The sequence below is a fragment of the Salmo trutta genome, chromosome 37 (assembly GCF_901001165.1).
Source record: "Salmo trutta chromosome 37, fSalTru1.1, whole genome shotgun sequence".
NCBI lineage: Eukaryota > Metazoa > Chordata > Actinopteri > Salmoniformes > Salmonidae > Salmo > Salmo trutta.
Window position 1 is genome coordinate 29,306,259 of NC_042993.1, and position 26,140 is coordinate 29,332,398.

The 26,140-nt window shown below is 41.8% G+C and overlaps 1 protein-coding gene and 1 long non-coding RNA gene across 6 annotated transcripts; one reads left to right on the plus strand and one right to left on the minus strand.

The window, feature by feature from the left end:
- The first annotated feature begins 92 nt into the window (after positions 1–92).
- On the plus strand, positions 93–25,632 carry LOC115177282 (T-cell surface glycoprotein CD4). 5 transcript variants are annotated; one of them, XM_029737916.1, is made up of 11 exons: positions 93–189; positions 8,761–8,879; positions 17,096–17,166; positions 17,314–17,466; positions 17,840–17,995; positions 18,305–18,565; positions 18,737–19,135; positions 24,149–24,406; positions 24,791–24,897; positions 25,024–25,073; positions 25,374–25,632. In XM_029737916.1, the coding sequence occupies exons 3-11, from the start codon at positions 17,109–17,111 to the stop codon at positions 25,402–25,404; spliced, it is 1,473 nt and encodes a 490-aa protein (XP_029593776.1). In that variant the 5' UTR covers positions 93–189; positions 8,761–8,879; positions 17,096–17,108; the 3' UTR covers positions 25,405–25,632. The 5 variants fall into 5 exon arrangements, with proteins under 5 accessions (XP_029593776.1, XP_029593775.1, XP_029593777.1 ...); XM_029737915.1 differs by lacking the exon at positions 93–189 and adding an exon at positions 1,695–1,784; XM_029737917.1 differs by lacking the exon at positions 93–189 and adding an exon at positions 1,695–1,784 and having other exon boundaries at positions 17,099–17,166.
- LOC115177284 (uncharacterized) lies at positions 13,351–15,621 on the minus strand. The gene is made up of 2 exons (XR_003872380.1): positions 15,427–15,621; positions 13,351–13,463 (listed from the first exon to the last, which is right to left on the minus strand). It is a non-coding gene; the product is annotated as an uncharacterized LOC115177284 (long non-coding RNA).
- Positions 25,633–26,140: the final 508 nt, after the last annotated feature.

The window sequence follows — 26,140 nt, forward strand, 5'->3', positions numbered from 1 at the left end:
GTGTGTGTGTGTCCGTAACGTGTGTGTGCGTGCTTGTCTGTGTGTGTATGTGACACAGAAGGCACCAGTGAGAGGATCAGAGGGGATCATATAGTGCAGTCTAGCTTCCTGTCTCCCTGTGTGTAACAGTGTGTACATTCTGAGTGATGTCAGACCTGATCTCATCTCTGCACTGAGAGCATCATACTGGTGAGTACAGTGTTACTACATGTATTTTTCACACTTATGATAAAGATGGATTTGTCAGACTGAGGATAATGTAGAAGCAAATTATTATCTATAAAAACACAAAAGTTCACTCACTGTGCCAGTACTAAGAATAGTATTGACATTGGACTAAAGGGATCCATAGCTACGGATGAGTAGTCCCCAGAGCCATATGAACGTTTATCAATCATATATTCTGTTGTGGTACCCAATGTGTTTTGGAGAACTTACACAATGACAAAAGGACACAGGGTCTAATAATACAATGTTAGTGATATCGTATGTGTTGCAGGGAGGTTTTAGAACGACAACAAAAAACGGACTTGTGAAATACCTGCAGATATTTCGCAATACGATCCTGATGTAACTGTAAACGAGTGTATGGTCTTTCAACTCACATGACCAGCTGTAGGCTGGACAACTGCCTGAGATACAGTACATGTATATATTGTTTTCAAGTGCAGGGGCTTAGATAGTAGTATGCTTTGTGTCCCTACCGTAACTGCTGGAACCATATAATGGAAGATATCATGGATTATTGACAATAACGGTTTTAGTCTATGTAGGCTATATCCAACAGAATTGACACATGCAGGTTATGTAGAATATACTGTAGCAAACCTTGCCTAGGTAGGCCTGCTACAATCCCCCCAAAAAGGGCTTAACTCTTATTGGAGGTAGTGGCTAGCAGGTTTTGCCTTCAGGCTGGAAGACCTTGTTTCGAGACCCGCGAGGGGCATTACATTGTTGCCGTTTTCAAAAATTGCAACAATGGTGGGATGTTGCCTTACGGGCCATCGGAGAGGGTCTTGGTATAGTGAAGCGTGGGGACACGTTCTCCTGAATGAAGGGGACTGTGTAACAGACCTTGCCTGGGTAGGCCTTTTACGACCCCCCCCCCCAAAAGGGAGCAGTGGTATGCTGGTCTGCCTACGGGCTGGGAGACCCGCAAGGTGCGTTACACTGTCGCCATTTGCTACAATAGTGATTAAAACAATTCTCTTTAGATGCTTCCAGAGTTGTAATGAAATAACATGTTGAATACTGTCTTTTTTCAGGCATGTTGAGAGTATTGGGTGATGGCTGGCCAGATGCTATGGTGTAAATTGTATGATTGCTAGGAAGTCAGTGCTTGGTGTGAGTAAGTACACTAATGAGTGTGACTATTGTTTAGCCTACAGTGTATGCAGAGAAGTCAACTTGGTGTATCTCTGATCAGGTCGTACTCTAGCCTAGGCCTGCTGGAACAATAACAAGTGTGTTTGCAATAGCAGCATGGGATCGCAGTAACATTTGCATTGGGTATGCCATACGTATTTGGTAAAACATGTACTTGTAGCAATAGTGTAGTAGCCTAGGTTGTTGTAGAGTACTTTGATTCTGAATCTATATTCAGTCATTATTACCGCCGGTACCCGTTTAAGACTTTTATTGTGAAGCACTTCATTATTCCCAGAAGTGACCTGTGTGTGTCCAGAGGGAAAGAGAAGAGCTTTGATGTTGATTTAATTCCGACATGGCTGTGTTCTTGTGATCGGAGAACGAATACAAGATAAAATACTCTACCTGTTGTAACCGTGAGTTATTTCATTTTAAGACCCACAAATCCTCCGGAGGAGATTTAATATAGTATCCACGGTCAAGAAATGAAGTTTACAATTGCACTGGAGTTTGTAAAGTTCTAAGTATTTGTAAGCTGTAATGTAGGCCCATGCATATATGTACAGCTCAGTATTGCTGAGGAGAGTTACAAGTTCTGTCTATTGATGAGGGCCGAGGCCAAGGAAACAACAGCAACTGTGGCAAGAGAGACATGATATATTAACGTCTTTGGGTCATGTCCCACCTAAAGCTGTTTGAATAGTCTTTCTGGTAGTAGCACAGACTTTAGCTGCGGTCATGTAGGAATTGGATACGGCTCACCAGTAGGTCCCTCTTTACTTATCATTTGGGAAACAAGTAGCAGTGATGCAAGTAGCACGGATAGCAGGGTTGAGGTCAATTCAATTTGACTTCAGTCACATAGAGAAGCGTTGAGTAAAATTGGAATTGGATTGGAATACCAGTTTACTTCCTGAATTGACTGAATTGAAATGGAATTGAGCCCAACCCCGAAGTGTAGTATTTTTCACTATCCTTTGGAAAAGAACGGTTAGGCCTGCTATGGACGGTCCGCAAACTCAATCACTAAAAAGGTTTATTTGAAATGTTAAGGAACATGAGGATGGTCATGTGAACGAACACAACATTATAGTCATGTACCTGTCCAAGGTAATCACAATCTGTCACGGTCACAATCTTACGTTTGCGTTTCAATCCAAATGGATGCCAGGAAAGGACAGTCCGTGAGATCAATACGATATTTTCAAGATATACATTTATACGATCGTTTACTAAAACTCAAATGAAAACAGATCATTCATTGGGTGGGTATATCATTCATTTAAATGTCCATTGAACAACAGGAAACATCCCAGCTTGCGCTGATAATATTAAAAAGCAGCCAAAACGATAGGTATTCAGTTGCAATGCTTACACAGTATCTACAACAACTGAATATCTATAATCCTGTCAGCCGATATTTAGTCAAGCTCAAAACACGTTAGTGGATTATATCTGTAACACTTTATTTAAAGGTTCGCTAAATAGCTAATAAACTATTACTTGGTTGTAAATCACGATATGTCACCAATTCATGTATTTGTTAACATATATTTACAAATGTCTGTAGTCATATACAGTATAGATCAAGAACAGAAAGTTCTGCACAAGTATTTACTTCATGGTCAACTAACTGTAACAATGAAGATAAGCAATTTAGGCAGACCTTAAAATTAATTATTATAAAATGTTACGATAGAATACTGGATTTAGAATACTCAAATTAGTGCAGTCTTCAATCCAGACACGTTTAACCCCAGGGCTGCAAATCCCAGCAAATGTAATTGTGAAAATGTAATTCACAATAGTATACTCAAACAGAAATGTACTTTTCATAAAGCACTATATTTCAAATGGTGTACATTGTACTTGGATTAGCACAGCACCCTGTGTAGTGAGTAAATGTACATTATTCTATGGATTTACAGTGTGACCTGATTGTGAATACATTCAACGCTATAGTATTTCACCCCACATTTGAATCCAACATGTAGCTTAATCAGCGCAGTATTTTATAAAGCCACGCTATGCACCATTCAGATATTCTGATATTATTCAGATATTCTGTTTAGAGTATTTTACTTGCATTTCATTGGTTTGGGTTACCTGTATCTTATTTTGGGCCTAAACTGTAGTGTTGTAAAGTCTATCACAGTAACACTAACCTGTACTGGTTTCAGTCTGGTTTCAGTCATTGGAAACGTACGCAGCTTAAGCTACTGGTGTAGTTTACTGTTACGACACGTATTGTATACTTGAGTACTGAAGAACACTACTGACAACTCTGGCCTAGTAAAGGAATTGATGGATGCCTATGAACACAAAAGGAGAAAGCCTGTTCAAGTAAAGTCAGACAGGCTTAACATACATATTTTGTTGTCAACTACATCTGTTTTTGGTCCTCTCTTGCAGGTGCATTAAAAAAAATAGAGAACACCCATTCAGGCTGAGGCAGGTGCTTCCTTTGGTTAGAGTCACCCTAGAAATATTCTCATGTTTAGAATACTGTGCAGGCGAGGGATAATTTTTCATAATGAGATACAAGGATTCCCTCGTTCAGACTTTCATAAACATGACTAATAGCTCTCTCTCTCTCTCTCTTTCTCTCTTTCTCTCTCTCTCTCTCTCTCTCTCTTTCTCTCTCTCTCTCTCTCTCTCTCTCTCTCTCTCTCTTTCTCTCTCTTTCCTCTCTCTTCTCTTTCTCCTTCTCTCTTTTCTCTCTCTCTTTCTCTCTCTCTCTCTCTTTTCTCTCTTTCTCTCATCTCTCTCTTCTCTCTCTCTCTTGTTATTTCTCTCTCTCTCTATCTCTCTCTCTCTCTCTCTCTTTCTTTCTTTCTCTCTCTCTCTCTCTCTCTCTCTCTCTCTCTCCCTCTCTCTCTCCGTTGATAAGTTTTCTCCATTCAAAGTAAGACTGAGATATTGTGTTTGACATTTGGTCCTCCCTCTTGTATTTCCACTTGGGTTGTCGTTTTTAATTCTAGCAGATATACGTCAGCTTATGACAAGGTTTTCATGGTTATTACTAAAATACAATTGCACCTGATTCACAACAAGTGCTCAATGTGGTTTGCTACAAACTGCCCATGCTATATTATTTTTGGCCAATTGTTTCATTATTATGATATTTCAGTCATGTGACCTTCCTTTCCTTATTCACCTGCAGAGAGCTAAAAGCTCTCTCGGATATGTTCAAATACAAACAATTAGATATGAATTGCCTTTATTTAAAGACTTTACTGTAAATATACATTGAGTTGGAGGAAGTACATTGGAGTTCATACATTGAAGTACGTTGTTTTCATGCACATGAAATGAACCGTTACATTTTACAGCATGAAAACATCAAAGCATGCAGACCATTGGGATAGCAGAGAAAGACAGAAAGAGAAAGGGGGAAACAGATAAACAGCATAGGTACAGAAAGAGAAGATGGAGACGTTCTGGGCTCAGGGAGGCAGTTACACAACATATGAGTTTTAAAAGGCCTTGAACAAAGTTTACCAACATGAACTGCGGATTGCAAAAAAAAAAAATTGTGTTTTCACAATCCTTTCACAAAATGTCACATCTCTGTTATTCTTAGCCTCTCTTTCCACTGACATTCAACGGTTATTTCTTTAAACACAAGAAAAGAACGGAGTTAATGTATGATTCAAAGTGACAGAAAGCAAAGGAGAACAGTACCAGGTACCTCCCCATTCTGTCTTGGTCACAGCTCTCTTCATGTCTCAGTTCGACTGCCTTCCGCATCAAACATGCAACCAGGAACTCCAGTGGCCGACTGGACCTTCAAACACCTGATGAGAGAGAAAGAGAGAGAGAGAGAGAGAGAGAGAGAGAGCGAGAGAGAGAGAGAGAATGAGAGAGACCCAATGTATAGGAAAGATGGGGACATCATAAGAGGAATTAGGGATGTCTCGAAAAACCAATCACCCCCTCTTTTCTCCCTACCCCCCACACTATCTCTCATTCTCTTTTTCGGTAATGACTTTGTGTGGTGTGTGCACAACACCTTCAAATCGTTAGGTCTCTGACTAACGAGGGAGTCCTCACTTTCAGGTGTTTTCCACAGGAGATTCTTTGGTACATTTTTTAGCATGTTTTCTCGTTCCCATGCTGGATCAGAAAATATAAATACAACAAACTTTACATGTTTGGGAATCTGAGACGACGTGTGTATTTCTATGAGTCTATGCATAACATCTCTTACTGTATATGAGCTTTGAACTGGCTTTGCAGTCTTTCCATTCTTTTGAGTGAGGATGATGGTGTCCTTGAACCAGCACATTTTCGACAGAGGTCCTACGCCTAACTTCTTTATTGATGCGTAGAGCGTTAGTAAATCCGTTACCAAGACCTTTATACGTGCAGCGTTCTAAAGTCCTCCCAAAAGGCCCGAGTAGGTAATAATTCAGAGACCGGGAGTGTTCAACCCTTTTTTCAGTTAATCTCAGAACAGAGCGCGGCAGACAAAGAGAGCATGAAAGAATGCAAACCTCAGAGAGAGATGAGACGTGAGTGACATGTTTGTTTGGTGCTTGTTGTGGTTCTTGTCTCCAAACCACCTGAGCAGTGTTTCTCTAGTACAGGTGTTTCTCTAGTAAGTCTTCAGTTGAACAATGGCTTTAATGGCCATAGAACATGAAGGCATTTGTAGTCAAACACAGATGTTTCATAGTGCTAGATAGAAAAGCTTTTTGTCCTTGCCTATGTATTTCACTTAGAAGACAGCCTTGGACGGTTAGACAGTTTTATTTAGTCGTTTAGCAGACGCTCTTATCCAGAGCAACTTACAGGAGCAATTAGGGTTAAGTGCTTTCGCTCAAGGGCACATGGACAGTTTTCACCTAGTCAGCTCAGCGATTTGAACCAGTGACCTTTCCGTTACTGGCCCAAAACTAACCATGTTCTCTTTCCCATAAAGACACAGTAAAGCCAACATACTATTGAAAATCAAAAACACCTGGATTGAACGTCGGATACTTTTTGTTGTTGACTTTTAGGCTGCGATGTCTTTACCAAGACAAGTCTGGAAATGCCTTGACGTGGACAAGCTACGCGAGCACATCTCAAGTTTATATCTCTAGACTTCAGCTCTTAGAGTTTCATATACACTAACTTGTAATGCAGGTAGTTAGGAGCATATAGATGAACAGATGGTATATGGGGTTCTGGGCTTCTACTGTAGTTTTGAGTGCAGACATGATCCCACTCTCTGCAGAGCTACGTACTAAGGAGGGTATGTACAGCATGGAGAGGCACATGTGAAGTGAACACAGGTGTTTCTTCAGCCAAGACAACGGTTAGAACCTGCGGAGCTTTAAAGGAGTTATCAAATAGGGTATGCACTAGATTCAAGGGACTTGCAATTCCTATGGGTTTTATATTGAACTTAGTAAAACATGCAATCATAGTTGTAGAGCGAAACAGAAAAGTGCCATCAAGCTTCCATTCACTCTATTACATTTAGTCCATTTTTTTTCATCTTCATTGAGGTAGCGTTGATGAATGATTATGCATGACTCTTTGCAATTTGTCATATTTGAAAGAACATTTATGATATTGGTTTGTCATACTTGATCATTTGTGTCAGAGTTATTTCAGTTATCTCAACTCTTTCTTGTCGAATTTGTGCACCACGAAATTTGCCTAGCAGTGAATTTTACATAGCTTAATACATAAATCGAACTTGACATTGATTTACTAGAATAGATCATTGCTATTCTCAATGTGGAATGAGGTTCATACTGTAGGAGATTGTCCTCACACGGGGCACAAATTGTGTAAGGGATGCTCCTCACACGGGGCACCAATTGGATAAGGTGTGTTATGAATTACGAATTTTGAGTTATATACATGAGTTTAGAATCATTGTGAAGAGGATTGAAGTCATTTTGTTATCTTGTAAAAGTTGTGACTCTGGGTAGGAAATTGAATATCATTGAATACATTGTTCAAGGTGTATGTCTGATTATGAGTAACAATTGCACGACTATATGGTCAATGTTAAATATGTAGTGTACTGGTACATTCGCATCAAATTTGTGGATATATTTCAAGATGCAATCTACAATAGTTCCTGCTGTTCAATGGTCATTTAAATTAATTATATAGTCTACATTCAACTGCTCTTATTCATGTACCCAATCTTGTGACGTTACCGTGTTGCTTTTACCAACAAAACCAAGTCACATGAAATATGAATTCTTCTTTAAATGATTAACTTTTTCATGTGTGGAAATGTAGGCTACAGATCTGTGCATGTGTTTGTAGGATAAAGACTACATTTCATAACCAAAAATGGTCTGATGGTGGTCATTAGAATAAGGATGGATTATGCGCTTTCAAAATGGATCCTGCTAAATATGGTGTAATCTTTTTCAAGGGTTCAGTACCACAGATTCATTGGCCAGGTCTATTTGTCTTTCAGTGGTAAGCTTTATTGATTAAGCTTTTTTAGAGCATTATTGTAATTTCTTAAATGTGATGCTTTGCTAAACTTTGTGTATTTCAAAGGCCTACGAATCTGATTCAGGCGTATGATCGGTACACCTAGTTAACCTTTTACTGCAGTGGGCTAAATCAGGGTCACACAAAGTGTTTCTGGGTAGTCTTGAACAAATCTACTTAGAAACAAATGTATACACCTCATTAAGCTTATCGGCTTAAAAAAATGAAGACACTTGAAATGTTTTCAATTTTGAGTTTGCATCCCAATATTATGCTTTATATGCATCACAGAAGACTGAAATAAAACAAAACCGTTTGTCATAGAAACAGCGGATTTTCGGCATTAAAAAAAGTATGTTTATTAATTATGAAATTATAAAAAAATATGAATAACATAATTTGACTGCAGGAAAGGGCTACATATATATATTGATGTCAGTTTTGGTCATTTTACAGATTCAATAAATATGTGCTGCATGCACTCAGTTTCATGTTTAAACTGTTGTTTGACTATATACAATGAAACAAGAGAGATACGTATTTGTGTGTGTGTTTCTAGTTTGCTTGTTTCTCTCTGCCGATTTATGTTCTGTCTAATGTAGATGAACCTGTGACTGAGCAAAACATTTGTAATTTTATGGCCCGAGCGAAGCAATGTAAGGTGAATAACGACTGGCAGAAGTACATCAAATCGACTGACTATTGTTGACATGTGGGTTAGAATAATATCGATGATGATGATAACAACAATGAGTATAATAATAATGGTTCAAATATGAACTATTATGTAGCCTATTTTGTTATTACCGGCTGTTACTGCGCTAACATGCTAGCGAAACATTTTGCCAAGATAATCCGCTCTTTCTTCAGCCAATTAAAAATGTCACTGCTTTGGCCTTAATGCATTTGACTAATAACTGTACATTTCCCGATTTTTTTTAGACCAATCAGTAGTGAGGGAGGTGCAACGGGGTTTAAAAGCAAAGTTGTTTCTCTGAAGATCTACATTTCCGCCTGGCTGTTGATCATTGGCGAGGGACTCTCAACGCTATCTGCCAAACGTAAGTATAGAAAAGGATGTTAACTAAGAAGCTAGACGTAATATGGTATAATAGCACTCCATGATCATTGACTTGTGGTAAACAATGAAAAAGTATTGATGTAATAACTGTTAATCATTGTTATGACTGCTCGCAGTAGACCATCGAGTGTCTAAATCAGACAATTATCTTGACAGAGAAAACATACGTGGGTTTGTTTTGCATTAATGAACGCAGAATATTTGTAATCATTTATTTCACCTTCATAAAATGTTACACGCTGCCCTGGAGCGTATTGCCCGCTTTGCTTTCACAGTAAAGTAAAACCTGTTAACTTAACCTTAAACTACAATAACAGAGGTAGCAAGTGCGCTTCAGATAAACGTTGAAATGGCGGTCAACCCAATGTATTTGTCCGCTGATGTATTTACCCTGTCGTACTACCGCGGTAAATAGACATGGTTTCATTGCCATTGTACTTTACAACATTTCGCAGACATTTCATGATTACTTTTTAATGTACTGTAAAGGCCCTCTCTGAACTGATGCTCTCAAACCAGAGACACTCCTCTTTGCGCTAGGCCTATCTGGTCCCATTGAATTTCAAACCCCTGGCTTACATTTGTGACATGGCTTATACACACCTTACATACAAGTCATAAAGGTTCAACAATTATACTCGTATTACTTATACTGATAAGCTTTATGGGGAACAATGATTTAGTCCCATTTTACATTCCATCATATGTTTTGTACTGCGTACAATTCAATTGAAGGCATCAGAGTTCCACTACCTTAAAATGGGAGACAATTCTGTAAGATTATTCCTTTACCTTTTTACAGACAGATCCTGGCCTCCCTCCCCCCTCCCTTCCCCCTCTCTCTGTTTGCTGTTTAACCTCTGCCCTGACCACAGATACGATCATCTGCTTTTCTGGGTTAACTGTTCAGGTGCGATCTCTCTTCCTCTCTCTCTCTCTCTCTCTCTCTCTCTCTCTGTCTCTCTCTTCCTCTCTCTCTCTATCACTTGTCCTCTCTCTCTCTCTCTCTCTCTCTCGCTCTCTCTCTCTCTCTCTCTCTCTCTCTCTCTTTCTCTTCTATATAGCGCTATGCTTCCTCTTCCTCCAGCACCTCACATCTTCTCTCTTTTTGGTTATCTCATATCCCACTGCTGTTACCAACCTCAACAGACAGATAAGTCTTACAAAGATTAGAGGTGAGGAATGGCCTATACAAATACTTCAAAACATTTCTCAAAACATATTTTATCTCATCATATAATGTATTGTACTACAACAATTAACATAGGTCTAACAGCTGACCTGAATGAAATAACATTTTTACTTACACAAACTACCTGATATCTCTATCTAACTTTGATCTTAAAAACATGTCAAGTAATTTTATAAAGAGAAAGGCAGGTAGGTAGGTAGCCTAGTTGCGGCGGCAGGTAGCCTAGTGGTTAAAGCGTCGGGCCAGTAACTGAAAAATTGCTGGATTGAATCCCCGAGCTGACAAGGTAAAAATCTGTTGTTCTGCCCCTGAACAAGGCAGTTAACCCACTGTTCCTAGGCCGTCATTGTAAATAAGAATTTGTTCTTAACTGACTTGCCTAGTTAAATCAAAAGGTAGACAGGAGATGAAGTAGAATGGTGAGGTTGTCATGAAAAGAGATAGGAACGACGAATGCCAAGATGAGTTTTGGCATCTTGATGAAGGCCGAAGTGTCTCCAAGCTTTTAAGAATCTGTTTATGCCACTTAAATAAAATGGCATAAACATTTTCATATTTTCATATTATTTTGCGCATTTTCATATTATGAAGAGTCAGGCTAATAGATAAAAAAAGGAAAAATCCAGCTCACTGCTAATAAAAAAAAAATCTAAACGCTCTCAATTAACCTTCATCTGGGTCCATAACGGCTGGATATATATTTTTCCCTGTGCACCTGCTAATAATTATTTGGGTGCTTATCAGTGCATTCGGAAAGTATTCAGACCCCTTCGCTTTTTCCAAATGTTGTTACATTACAGCCTTATTCTAAAATGTATTACATTAATTTCCCCTCATCAATCCACACACAATATTCCATAACCACAAAGCGAAAACAGGTTTTTAGAACATTTTGCAAATGTATAAAAATACTTATTTACATAAATATTCATACGCTTTCCTATGAGAATCGAAATTGAGCCTAGGTGCATCCTGTTTCCATTGATCATCCTTGAGATGTTTCTACAACTTGATGGAGTCCACCTGTGGTAAATTCAATTGATTGGACATCATTTGGAAAGGCACACACCTGTTTATATAAGGTCCCACATTTGACAGTGAGGTTAAAGGAATTGTCCGTAGAGCTCCGAGACAGGATTGTGTCGAGGCACAGATCTGGGGAAGGGTACCAAAAATGTTCTGCAGCATTCAAAGTCCCCAAGAACACAGTGGCCTCCATCATTCATTAAATGGAAGAAGTTTGGAACCACCAAGACTCTTCCTAGAGCTTTTCAGCGGCAGGGACTGGGAGACTAGTCAGGATCGAGGGAAAGATAAACAGAGCAAAGTACAGAGAGATCATTGATGAAAACCTGCTCCAGAGCACTCAGGACTTCAGACCGGGGCGAAGTTTCACCTTCCAACGGGACAACAACCCTAAGCACACAGCCAAGACAATGCAGGAGTGGCTTCAGTCTCTGAATGTCTTTGAGTGGCCGAGCCAGAGCCCAGACTTGAACCCGATCGAACATCTCTGGAGAGACCTGAAAAGAGCTGTGCAGCAACACTCCCTATCCAATCTGACAGAGCTTGAGAGGATCTGCAGAGAGGAATAGGAGAAACTCCCCAATTACAGGTGTGCCAAGCTTGTAGCTTCAAACCCAAGAAGACTCAAGGCTGCAATTGCTGCCAAAGGTGCTTCAACAAAGTACTGAGTAAAGGGTCTGAATACTTATGTAAATGTGATATTTCAATTTATTTATTTATTTATTGCAAAAATGTCTAAAAACCTGTGTTTGCTTTCTCATTATGGGGTATTGTGTGTAGATCGACGAGGGGGAAAAAATCCATTTTAAAATAAGACTGTAACGTAACAAAATGTGGAAAAAGTCAAGGGAGCTTAATACTTTCCGAATGCACATTAGTCCAATTTCAATGTTTTTGTTGCATATCCCAACTTCCCCTGAGACACCCTCGGATAGTGGGGTCACAGCCAGAGTCTGCAATTATCAACAGCCACCCTGGAGCAAATAGAGTTAAGTGCCTTGCTCAACGACAGATTTTTGACATTGTGGGCTCAGGGATTTGATCTAGCAATCTTTCAGTTATTGGCCCAATGCTCTTATCGCTAGGCTACCTGCTGCCCATATAATATCCCTTACCCTGGTAGCAAGTTCATTTTCTAACACACTATAAAGAGTACCTTGATCCTTGATTTTTATTTTACCAAGATAGCAATCTACTACTAGTATATTGTTGTATAGTCCTCCCCAGTAGGCACCCTGTCTTCTACACGATAACGTCGGATAACATGCCAGCTCACGGCAGCTCACACTCTCTCGTCTCCCGAGTGGCGCAGTGGTCTATGACACTGTATCTCAGGGCAAGAGGCATCACTGCGGTACTTGGTTCAAATCCAGGCTGCGTCACATCTGGCTGTGATTGCGAGTCCCATAGGGCAGTGCGCAATTGGCCCAGTGTCGTTTGGGTTTGATGGGGGTAGGCCGTCGTTGTAAAAAATAATTGTTAATTGATGATACACGTGGATGTTAAATAAAAAAGGACTATGTTTTATTAATGCACATATTCATAGTTTGGTGGAGTAATTCTACAATGTTAAATTCAATAGACCATGATCATCCCCTAAGGGGATATTGTTTGCAGCCTAGTTGACCGAACACACTGAAGTTTTACAATCCTGATTATATTACATTCTTTGAATTGCTCCCGATAACTCCACGCTACCTTTAAGTGCACATCCCTGTCATGACAGCCCGAAGCTGTTACCTTTATCAGGAGCTTACTGTACTCATTTCACACACAGGTGAAATGATTGAGAATTGTCTTAAGATGAAAAGAGATTAAAAGGTGCAGAACGCTTCAGACAAAAATTCTGAAAGTACCCACAACACACCTAACAACTATCACACACATACACACACGTACGCACACGCGCGCATGCATGCACACACAACACAGAAAACAGAATAGAAAAACTCCCATAGACCACACTCCCGGTGTTCGGCTGCCACTGTGGTCTTTTTTTTCTTCCATCAAGCGTGGAGAAATCCGCCTTTCGTGGAACAGAGGAGGAAGGGAGGGGGTGTGTGAGTGAGAGGGGAGGAGGTGAGGATAGGGATACAAATCTACACCTCGTGAAATCAGGGCCCACCACAGCCTCAGGCGTTCGCCCCCTCTCTCTCCTCCCCCAACCCTCTCTCAACCAGGGCCCACCACAAAGCTACTGCTTCTCTCCCTCCGCCTTTCTTCGTTCTTCCTCTTCTTTTTGTCTGTCTCTCAACTCCTCTAAATCGGAGACCACCACAAACCCCATCCTTTGTCTTTTTTTTTTTTTTTTTACTCTGATGATGATGTATTGCGCAACAGGAATCACTGTCAAGGGAATGGGAAGTGAATGAAATCAATTTAATGTGAATCAGTGAATTTATCTAAATACATGTATTTTAAATGGGTAAAAGATGGCATTTACAGTACATGACAAAAGGGAGAAACAGAAATTGGGTCTCTTCAGTTACAGTTTTTGCTGCCTTTATTGAACATAACATCAAAATACAGTGATACTGTAGGACAGTGGTTCCCAAACGTTTTATAGTCCCGTACCCCTTCAAACATTCAACCTCCAGCTGCGTACCCCCTCTAGCACCAGGGTCAGCGCACTCTCAAATTATGTTTTTTACCATCATTATAAGCCTGCCACACACACACCATACGATACATTTATTAAACCTAAGAATGAATGTGAGTTTTTATCACAACCCGGCTCGTGGGAAGTGACAAAGAGCTCTTACAGGACCAGGGCACAAATAATAATATAATAATAATCAATCATTTTTCTCTTTATTTAGCCATCTTACATATAAAACCTTATTTGTTAATCGAATAACTCACCACAGGTTAATGAGAAGGATGCACATGCTTGAAAGGATGCACATAACTCTGCAATGTTGTACTGGAGAGAGTCTCAGTCTTAAATCATTTTCCACACACAGTCTGTGCCTGTATTTAGTTTTCATGCTAGTGAGGGCTGAGAATTCTCTCTCACATAGGTACGTGGTTGCAAAGAGCATCAGTGTCTTAGCAGCGCGATTTCCCAAGGCAGGATACTCTGAGCGCAGCCCAGTCCAGAAATTCTGATTGAATTCAATTTTCACAGATCCACTTGTTGCAATTTTCATGCTCTCTTGCTGAGATATTGATAAAATCGATAAAATGCAATTGTGTTTGTTGTCAGTAGTTTATGCCTGCCCATAACATAACCCCACTGCCACCATGGGGCACTCTGTTCACAACGTTAACATCAGCAAAACGCTGGCCCGCACAACGCCATACACGTGTTCTACCATTGTGAGGCCAGTTGGACGTACTGCGAAATTCTCTAAAACGACGTTGGAGGCGGCTTATAGTAGAGAAATAAAAAATTATATTCTCTGGCAACAGCTCTGGTGGACATTCCTGCAGTCATCATGCCAATTGCACACTCCCTCAAAACTTGAGACATCTGTGCCATTGTGTGCTTGACAAAACATTTTAGAGGGGCTTTTTATTGTCACCAGCACAAGGTGCACCTGTGTAATGAGCATGCTGTTTAATCAGCTTCTTGATATGTCACACCTGTCAGGTGCATGGATTATCTTGACAAAGGAGAAATGCTCACTAACAGGGATGTAAACAAATTTGTGCACAGAATTTTAGAGAACTAAGCTTTTTTTATTTCAGCTCATGAAACATGGGACCAACACCTTACATGTTGCGTTTATCATTTTGTACAGTATAGTATGATAACTATAATATCTAAGGTGGAAAATGAAGACACTTTGCTAACAGGACAGGAGCAGTGTGTATCTGACCTCTACGTTAGAACCAGGGCTATTATTAAACCTCAGTAGCATCATGCTGCATGCATGTCACCTGATGTTGATTTAGAGCGACGACAATGTGTCCGCCTGGCCGGAGTCAGGTCTGCTCTCTCAACAAGTAAACACAGACAAACAACATATTTTAGCCTGATTTGCAGGGCATTCGGAAAGTATTCAGACCCCTTCCACTTTTCCACATTTTGTTACGTTACATTGGATATTATATGCCCTGATATCCAATGTCTCCCACAACAAGTTAAGCAAAGAAAATCCAACTATAGGCCTAGGATTAGGGCTACCATTTCTAAACTCACTGTCCATTTAAGATTCTGATGAAATGATAGAGGCACACTCTTAAAATAAAAGAATTCAACATTGTCAGGAGCATACAACCAAAGACAAGATAAGATAGCCTAAAACTAAATGTATCATTGTTTTTAAAGAGACATGTTTCGTCCATTTAGGAGGATTTCACATACCTCCACGTCAAGCAGTCAGACAGAAAGTTTAATCAGCTGCAATGAGGAACACAAAGTGCTGGAGGGACAAGTTGTGTGAGGGTGCAGTCCAGTGACTTCTGGGGTTATGGAAGAACATTTCCACTTTAGTAGCTAAAGCTCCGACAGTAACCTTTCTGTCATGTGCTGTTGAGGCTATATTCAGGGGTCTTGACACAACATAGAAAGTCGTCAACGAATCAAGAACAAGGATCTGTGGTTGCCTGGCTCGTGCTATCTCTGTGCCGTGGTTCGAGACCGACTGCTGAGCCAGCAGAAGTGTTTCGAAATCAATACCATTAATGGGAAGTAAAGGTTTCACTTCGTGACTGGCATCCACCCGTAGTCGAACAGAAAGCAGGCCTGACTGGCACACTTCGCATCACTACAGTTCCGGGGTCAGGAGAGTGTGTGAGAGGGTGTTTATGGGTTTGTGTTTCTCAAGCATGCAATGGGTAACTTTTCAGGTAAAGAGCTGACTGTGGGCTGCTTGGTTTGTTTACACAGCTTGAACACACTCTGAGTGAGGTATGTGACATTGTCACAGAGGGTATAGGCCAGGTTATCCAAAGCTAGACCTCTCACTCACTCACTCACTCACTCACTCACTCACTCACTCACTCACTCACTCACTCACTCACTCACTCACTCACTCACTCACTCACTCACTCACTCACTCACTCACTCATTCACTCACTCACTCACTCACTCACTCACTCACTCACTCACTCACTCACTCACTCACTCACTCACTCACTCACTCACTCACTGTTACTCCTACAACCTTTTCCAATTGTACTGCTGTAAATTGGAACACTACCAGGTGTATCATTTTTACTATGCTGAAGAGTAAAAGCTAGAGGGACCACAGTATTTTAACAAACTTCAAACAAACAAACTTGGCTGCTTCCACTGTATCATTAATTGGCCTATTTGACAGAACGAAATAGGCTATTTAGAATGTGCTTTGATTATAAATTGCGACAAAATCCCCCGACACATGCCCTTTGCTAATTTGGAGACTAGTGTCGATTGCAATTACACAATAAAGGAGAGGGCGCGGGTTTTTACTTGTTTAGCCACGGCTGCGCTGCGGTCGTAGCAGTTACAAAATGATGCGAGGCAAAACATTTTCTAAGGCATTTTTTGATTAATGCCATGACAAAACATGGCAGAAAATCTTGTCAATTTATATTTATATTAGTAATGCATAACAATGTTATTTGGTGAAAACATATAGGCTACTTTTTACAGGCACAAGCGCACCTGTACAGTAGCCACAGTAGTTGAACGGGATGACACGGTAGAAAAGAGTAGCTAGCTCTCGTGGAATATACTGTAGAGTGCGTTTAAAATAATTATAATATAAATGGTTATTTGAAAATGTTATTGTGTTATATGAAAAGGTTAACGTGACAATTTGTAATTGACAACTGCCCAATTAGCGTTATGCCCCTTTCCGTCTACAAGGGCCACTGTCTACAGGAGGATATACAAAGTATATCTATGTTATTGTTTTATCTTTTATATTCCAAGAAGAAGCGGTACTACTTGATGTTGATTTGTTTCCACAGTATTTGATCTTGGGTGACAGGAAATACATGACTATAGCAATTCGTCTTATTCAGCTATTGCTGCTCTTTGTTTTCAGAAGAAAGTACAAAATGAAGTATGTTTCTGGATTCCTTTCAATCATTATTGCATTGTTCATCTCTTCAACAGGTAAGAGAGTGTGTTCTGAATTTTATTCATACTATATATTCATACTACTCATCTATTATATAGCAACAGATACATTTCTGTAAAGGTAACTTACTATTGGACGTACAGTAGACATATATATATCTTGTCTTCTGTGTTCTCCCTCAGCGGCTGGAGATGTGCTTGTGTATGGGCAGGTGGGAGGGACGGTCACACTCCCCAGATCGAAGTGGGGTTCAGAAAGGGTGTTGGTACAATGGTACCTTGGGACGAACACACAACCTTTGATATCCCGCAACGCCCATGGTCGAGAGACGACAGGTGAGTGAGATTAGCGCTAGACGGTAGCCATCTTTAATCGAGCGTGACCTTTTTGAGACGTAAACATATTGAGCAAAACAGTATTTGGTAGTTGGCTTTTTTTTTTAACCTGATTTTGACTAGCTTACAATTTGAGGGTTGCTGGCATCAGAATCTCAGGTGCCTACTACCGTTGTTCTCTTGAGCACTTAACCCTTGTCCTGCTCAGGGTTCACTGCTCTGCCTCTGCAGGTGGCCCTGTGCTGCTTCCATATTCTCATATGTTTGTGTGGTGTCCAGGTGGGTTGGGAATAACATAAGACAGAAAGAAGACACATTTCTGATTCACACTACTATTACTACTACTATTAATCACTTGATTACTGACATGCAGAGCCACAGTGGAAAGACAGGCTGTCTCTGTCAAAGACTGACTTCTCCTTGATCATCAACAATATCAGACTGGAGGACTTCAAATCCTTCAAATGTGAACTGAAAGATTTCAGGCCACAACCAACTTCCAATGTCACCACATTCAGACTGTCCCGTGGTAAGTGCAGAGCGAAAGAGGGGATTTCTATGTCTCATGTCAGTGTTATGAGAAAGATGAGGAAGGAAATGGGACATTGTGTTCAGCCACCATCATGCGGGGGAAACAAGTACTGCACACACATGTTTACAAATGTACCTTTGTATACCCTCCCACCTCTCTCTCTGTCTCTCTCGCTATCTCTCTCTCTCTCGCTATCTCTCTCTCTCCCTCTCTCTCTCTCTCTCTCTCTCTCTCTCCCTCTCTCTCTCTCTCTCTCTCTCTCTCTCTCTCTCTCTCTCTCGCTCTATTTCTCTCCCTCTCTCTCAGTGCGTGTACAGCCAGTCTCTCCACTGTTGGCTGGGAAGAATCTTAATCTGAAGTGTGACATAGAGAAAATAGTTGAAGGGACACAGAGAATATGGCAAAGTCCCCAGAAACATGACCTGAACAACGACATGCGTGTCCAGATCAAGAATGACGGCAGCCTGACAGTAATGAGTGTCACTGGCCAAGACCATGGAGAGTGGACCTGTGTGGTGACATACCAGGGCAGGGAAGCTTTTGCCAACACCCCTGTTACTGTAATAGGTAAGTGTTAAGTTAGATAAAATGGTTTATGGTCTTCTAGATTAAATCATTTCCCCTCAAGAGGTAAAATGTCATCAGACTGAGGATAAACTGTCCCTTTCCTATCTCTGTCTCTCATTCTCTCTCCTCTCTCTCTCTCTCTCTCTCTCTCTCTCTCTCTCGCCTTCTCAGACCTCTCCCCCGCTCATCCACAGCCTATCTACACCTCTGTCTCCTCCCTCTCTCTTCTCCATCTGCCATGTTTCTTTTCCAATCCTCCTCCTCTGTCCTGGTCAGACAGCCAGGAAAAGAGCATCCAGGGAGGCCGCTGGACCTTTACTCCAAGCCCAGCGGCAGGCTCCAACACTAGGGTTGTCCAGACCCTCGTCAACCTCTCCCTGGGGCCTCCATTAGCCTGGGTGGTCAATCAGAAGAGAGGGCTGGATGTCTCAGCCCTGCAGAGGGAAAATCTAAACCTCTCGCTGACAAAGAAAGGGGTGACGGAGGGGGACAGGGGCGAGTACACCTGCGCTGTGGAGTTCCAGAGGGACGACACCCTGAAGAGAAGTATGCGTGTGGAGGTGCTACAGGGTAAGTCAAGCTTTGTGGCAATCCTGAAAAAATGTCCTTCTTCCTTCCTACCTTCTTTACTTCCTAACTTGGTTGCTACCTTACTTCCTCCCTCCTTTAATTCTCCCCTTGCTTATTTCCCCCTTCTTTCTGCCTACAACGTGAGGAGTGACAGATCACTTTGATTTGTCAGCTCTCAATTGTTCAATCAGTACCTCCCGCCATCTCTCTAAATCAAATCAAATCAAATGTATTTATATAGCCCTTCTTACATCAGCGGATATCTCAAAGTGCTGTACAGAAACCCAGCCTAAAACCCCAAACAGCAAGCAATGCAGGTGTAGAAGCAAGGTGGCTAGGAAAAACTCCCTAGAAAGGCCAAAACCTAGTAAGAAACCTAGAGAGGAACCAGGCTGAGGGGTGGCCAGTCCTCTTCTGGCTGTGCCGGGTGGAGATTATAACAGAACATGGCCAAGATGTTGAAATGTTCATAAATGACCAGCATGGTCAAATAATAATAATCACAGTATTTGTCGAGGGTGCAACAGGTCAGCACCTCAGGAGTAAATGTCAGTTTGCTTTTCATAGCCGATCATTGAGAGTATCTCTACCGCTCCTGCTGTCTCTAGAAAGTTAAAAACAGCAGGTCTGGGACAGGTAACACGTCCGGGAAACAGGTCAGGGTTCCATAGCCGCAGGCAGAACAGTTGAAACTGGAGCAGCAGCACGGCCAGGTGGACTGGGGACAGCAAGGAGTCATCATGCCAGGTAGTCCTGAGGCATGGCCCTAGGGCTCAGGTCCCCCGAGAGAGAGAGAGAAAGCAAGAGAGAAAGAGAGAATAAAGAGAGCATACTTAAATTCACACAGGACACTGGAGAAATACTCCAGATATAACAGACTGACCCTAGCCCCCCGACACATAAACTACTGCAGCATGAATACTGGAGGCTGAGACAGGAGGGGTCAGGAGACACTGTGGCCCCATCCGATGATACCCCCGGACAGGGCCAAACAGGCAGGATATAACCCCACCCACTTTGGCAAAGCCCAGCCCCCACACCACTAGAGGGATATCTTCAACCACCAACTTACCATCCTGAGACAAGGCCGAGTATAGCCCACAAAGATCTCCGCCACGGCACAACCCAAGGGGGGGCGCCAACCCAGACAGGAAGACCACGTCAGTGACTCAGCCCACTCAAGCGACGCACCCCTCCTAGGGACAGCATGGAAGAGCACCAGTAAGCCAGTGACTCGGCCCCTGTAATAAGGTTAGAGGCAGAGAATCCCAGTGGAAAGAGGGGAACCGGCCAGGCAGAGACAGCAAGGGCAGTTCGTTGCTCCAATGCCTTTCCATTCACCTTCACACCCCTGGGCCAGACTACACTCAATCATAGGACCTACTGAAGAGATGAGTCTTCAATAAAGACTTAAAGGTTGAGACCGAGTCTGCGTCTCTCACATGGGTAGGCAGACCATTCCATAAAAATGGAGCTCTATAGGAGAAAGCCCTGCCTCATTTCTGATCTTTGCAATGTTACGCAGATGGAAAAAAGCTGTCCTTGAAACAATCTTGATATGTTCGTCAAAAGAGAGATCAGGGTCCAGAGTAAGGTCCTTCACAGTTTTATTTGAGACGACTGTACAACCATCAAGATTAATTGTCAGATTCAACAGAAGATCGCTTTGTTTCTTGGGACCTAGAACAAGCATCTCTGTTTTGTCCGAGTTTAAAAGTAGAATGTTTGCAGCCATCCACTTCCTTATGTCTGAGACACAGGCTTCCAGCAAAGGCAATTTTGGGGCTTCACCATGTTTCATTGAAATGTACAGCTGTGTGTCATCCGCATGGCAGTGAAAGTTAACATTATGTTTTCGAATGACATCCCCAAGAGGTAAAATATATAGTGAAAACAATAGTGGTCCTAAAACGGAACCTTGATGAACACCGAAATTTACAGTTGATTTGTCAGAGGACAAACCATTCACAGAGACAAACTGATATCTTTCCGACAGATATGATCCAAACCAGGCCAGAACTTGTCCGTGTAGACCAATTTGGGTTTCCAATCTCTCCGAAGGAATGTGGTGGTGATCGATGGTATCAAAAGCAGCACTAAGGTCTAGGAGTACGAGGACAGATGCAGAGCCTCGGTCTGACGCCATTAAAAGGTCATTTACCACCTTCACAAGTGCAGTCTCAGTGCTATGATGGGGTCTAAAACCAGACTGAAGCATTTCGTGTACATTGTTTGTCTTCAGGAAGGCAGTGAGTTGCTGCGCAACAGCTTTTTCAAAATGTTTTGAGAGGAATGGGAGATTCGATATAGGCTGATAGTTTTTAATATTTTCTTGGTCAAGGTTTGGCTTTTTCAAGAGGCTTTATTACTGCCACTTTTAGTGAGTTTGGTACACATCTGGTGGATAGAGAGCCATTTATTATGTTCAACATAGGAGGGCCAAACACAGGAAGCAGCTCTTTCAGTAGTTTAGTTGGAATAGGGTCCAGTATGCAGCTTGAGGGTTTAGAGGCCATGATTATTTTCGTCATTGTGTCAAGAGATATAGTACTAAAACACTTGAGTGTCTCCCTTGATCCTAGGTCCTGGCAGAGTTGTGCAGACTCAGGACAACTGAGCTTTGGAGGAATACGCAGATTTAAAGAGGAGTCCATAATTTGCTTTCTAATGATCAGGATCTTTTCCTCAAAGAAGTTCATGAATTTATTACTGCTGAAGTGAAAGCCATCCTCTCTTGGGGAATGCTGCTTTTTAGTTAGCTTTGCGACAGTATCAAAAATACATTTCGGATTGTTCTTATTTTCCTCAATTAGGTTGGAAAAATAGGAGGATCGAGCAGCAGTGAGGGCTCTTCGATACTGCACGGTACTGTCTTTCCAAGCTAGTCGGAAGACTTCCAGTTTGGTGTGGCGCCATTTCCGTTCCAATTTTCTGGAAGCTTGCTTCAGAGCTCGGGTATTTTCTGTATACCAGGGAGCTAGTTTCTTATGACAAATGTTTTTAGTTTATAGGGGTGCAACTGCATCTAGGGTATTGCGCAAGGTTAAATTGAGTTCCTCAGTTAGGTGGTTAACTGATTCTTGTACTCTGACGTCCTTGGGTAGGCAGAGGGAGTCTGGAAGGGCATCAAGGAATCTTTGGGTTCTCTGAGAATTTATAGCACGACTTTTGATGCTCCTTGGTTGGGGTCTGAGCAGATTATTTGTTGCGATTGCAAACGTAATAAAATGGTGGTCCGATAGTCCAGGATTATGAGCAAAAATATTAAGATCCACAACATTTATTCCATGGGACAAAACTAGGTCCAGAGTATGACTGTGGCAGTGAGTAGGTCCAGAGACATGTTGGACAAAACCCACTGAGTCGATGAAGGCTCCCAAAGCCTTTTGGAGTGGGTCTGTGGACTTTTCCATGTGAATATTAAAGTCACCAAAAATTGGAATATTATCTGCTATGACTACAAGGTCCGATAGGAATTCAGGGAACTCAGTGAGGATCGCTGTATATTGCCCAGGAGGCCTGTAAACAGTAGCTATAAAAAGTGATTGAGTAGGCTGCATAGATTTCATGACTAAAAGCTCAAAAGACAAAAACATTGTTTCTTTTGTTGTAAATTGAAATTTGCTCTCATAAATATTAGCAACACCTCCACCTTTGCGGGATGCACGGGGGATATGGTCACTAGTGTAACCAGGAGGTGAGGCCTCATTTAACACAGTAAATTCATCAGGTTTAAGCCATGTTTCAGTCAGGCCAATCACATCAAGATTATGATCAGTGATTAGTTAATTGACTATAACTGCCTTTGAAGTGAGGGATCTAACATTAAGTAGCCCTATTTTGAGATGTGAAGTATCACGATCTCTTTCAATAATGGCAGGAATGGAGGAGGTCTTTATTCTAGTGAGATTGCTAAAGCGAACACCGCCATGTTTAGTTTTGCTCAACCTAGGTCGAGGCACAGACACGGTCTCAATGGGGATAGCTGAGCTGACTACACTGACTGTGCTAGTGGCAGACTCCACTAAGCTGGCAGGCTGGCTAACAGCCTGCTGCCTGGCCTGCACCCTATTTCTAACCTTCTCTTCTTCCCTCTCTATTCCTCTATCCCTCTTTCTCCTTTCATTGACATTCAAACCCGTCAGACCATCGTCATGGCAATGCTATTCCCCCTTTCTATGATTCTGTTTATGACACCCAGACAGTTTTCTCATCTCCTTCTGTCGTTCATTGGGAACAGTATGTCCCCAGGGGTATTGTGTCCTGTGTCTAATTCAGTGGATAGTACACTTGTCTGGCTCCACTTGTTTTAATGGGGTATTGTCACACTGGTAACAATGATTCGGGAGACAGGCGCAGGAATGCGTAATATTTTTTTTTATTACGCCCCAAATAACAGCGTGCCGTGTAAAGGCACGGGGACGAAAACCAAACAAACACGTACACAAAACACAGGGTTGAAACCCAAACAAAAGAGCGAGGACTACCTGTAATAAATACACACGCACACAATGATTAACACACGGGACGAGACCCGTAATTATCTGGCAATCCACAAGGGCACGAAAGCCAACACACACAGTACAGGTACTCACACGCACCAACGGACATTGGAACAATAATGGTCAGCCCAATGTAAACCAAAGGGCACATATATGCAAATACTAATCAGTGGGAATAGGGGCCAGGTGTGCGTGATGAAAGTTCCGGAGGGATTCATGACAGGTATAATGAGGTTTCTCTCTGCCAGGATAATATGCCAGCTGAATTAATACTAATAAAAAAAACATGTTTCTCCACGTTTTTGTAAAATAATATATATTTTGTCTGTCTCCGCCTTTTATTCACATCAAAATTGTGAATTTTGTCTGTCTGTCTGTCTGTCTGTCTGTCTGTCTGTCTGTCTGACTCACTGACTCACTGACTCACTGACTCACTGACTGACTCACTCACTCACTCACTCACTCACTCACTCACTCACTCACTCACTCACTCACTCACTCTCCTGTCCAGTGTTTTCCTCTCCAGCTCCAGTGGCCTTTGTAGGTCAGGAGGTCAACCTCACCTGCACCCTGGGCCAGCCTCTGACCTCTGACCTGGAAGTGAAATGGATCCCACCACGCCAATCCTCCCTCCTCGCTTTAGGCTCCTCCCCACACCCCGCCCATCTCACCATCCCGGAAGCGAGGGATATAAATGGTGGGAGGTGGAGGTGTGAATTGTGGAGGAACAAAACCAAGCTGACGTCAGTGGAGATCACACTGAAGATCGGTAAGAAAGGAGAAACAGGAAGTGACATGGTCAGGATGTGGTTAGGGTGCGTGGTCCGTGTGTGTGTGGAGGTTAGGTTGTGACTATTGAGGTTAGGGTGTAATTAGCCTCACTGGCCAGTGGCCACGCTTACTGCAGCACTTTAAACAGTATAGTACAACAGTACTACTTCAGTAATTAAGTACAATGTACTTATAGCAGTCAGTACTATAAGCCTGTAAAGAAGGAAGCTCTGATGTGTGCTTTGAACACCTACCTTATAATAGTATTATTGAAAACCACATACTGTCATACGATAATACATCTTTATTGATTTGATATGCTGGGAACAATGTAGAACTTCCATACTGATTCTGTTTTTCTTGATGTTGTTCTGATGGACAGAGCGAGTCCCCATGGACGTGTGGCTGTTGGTCACCATCTGTGCCGCAGCCGTCATCTTCATCCTCCTCCTCATCCTCACTGTCATCCTCATCCGACGCCACAGACAGGTACAGTTTGGTGATTTAATCAGATATTTATTTTTGCTTAAAAATGTACTGACTATCTCTTACATTTTGTGTCTTGTTGGTAGTGTTACTGAGTTTTCCTGTGTGTGTGTTTCTGTTGGTTTTCAGCGGGTGATGATGCCCAGACGTGGCAAACGCAGAATCTGCCGCTGCAAAGAGTGAGTGTCATTTCCTGAGCACACACACACACACACACACACACACACACACACACACACACACACACACACAGACCCTCAAATTTGGTTAGGTTGAGGGACAGAAAGTCTGTGTTTTGGCCTTGATTGTGCAGAGTTGTTCAAGGTGATGCGGGTTCAAGGTAGAAGCCTAAACTTTTTTGCAACTCTTGCCAACTAAATTCAGAGGAAAACAGGATTTTTGTTGCCTCCCATATTTGAGAAATGCTGTGTGAGAATGGTTATTTACAGTGCTAACCAATCTGTTTTCCTCTGTTACAGCCCCAAACCAAAAGGATTCTACAGAAACTAGAGATATCATACAGACCGGAATCCTTGTCAATGGACAATGTCTCTACTATTTCGTCTTAGCTATTCTATTCTGATACAAAGAAAAACCAAAAGGACAAAAGAAGCAAGAAAGAAGATGTTTTCATGTGATGTTTGATAATAGATTTCACAGGTGTATATTATCATGCTTTATGACCTATGATTGAGCTACAATTGAACAAATACTGTATATAAATATGTATAGCTACTGTCGCTTTTTTTACTGTACACTGAGTATACAAAGCATTAAGAACACCTGCTCTTTCCATGACATAGACTGACCAGGTGAATCCAGGTGAAAGCCATGATCCCTTATTGATGTCACTTTTTAAATCCACTTCCATCAGTGTAGATGAAGGGGAGGAGACAGGTTAAAGAAGCCTTAAGACAATTGAGACATGGCTGAATGGGCAAGACAGAAAATGTAAGTGCCTTTGAACAGGGTATGGTAGTAGGTGCCAGGCGCACCGGTTTGTGTCAAGAACTGCAACGCTGCTGGGTTTTTCACACTCAACCGTTTCCTGTGTGTATTGCAGTGTAGGCTCCTCAGAGGACCAAAATAAAAATTGTGAAACATAAAAAAAGGTATCCTTTTTAGAAACAACTATACTAAATATATTCATGCCACCAAATAGTTGATTAAAACACACTGGTCTGCAAGGAAGGTCTACAGTAGCCTCAGCAGCACTCTGTAGGGTAGCGTTTGGTTTATTCGCCTG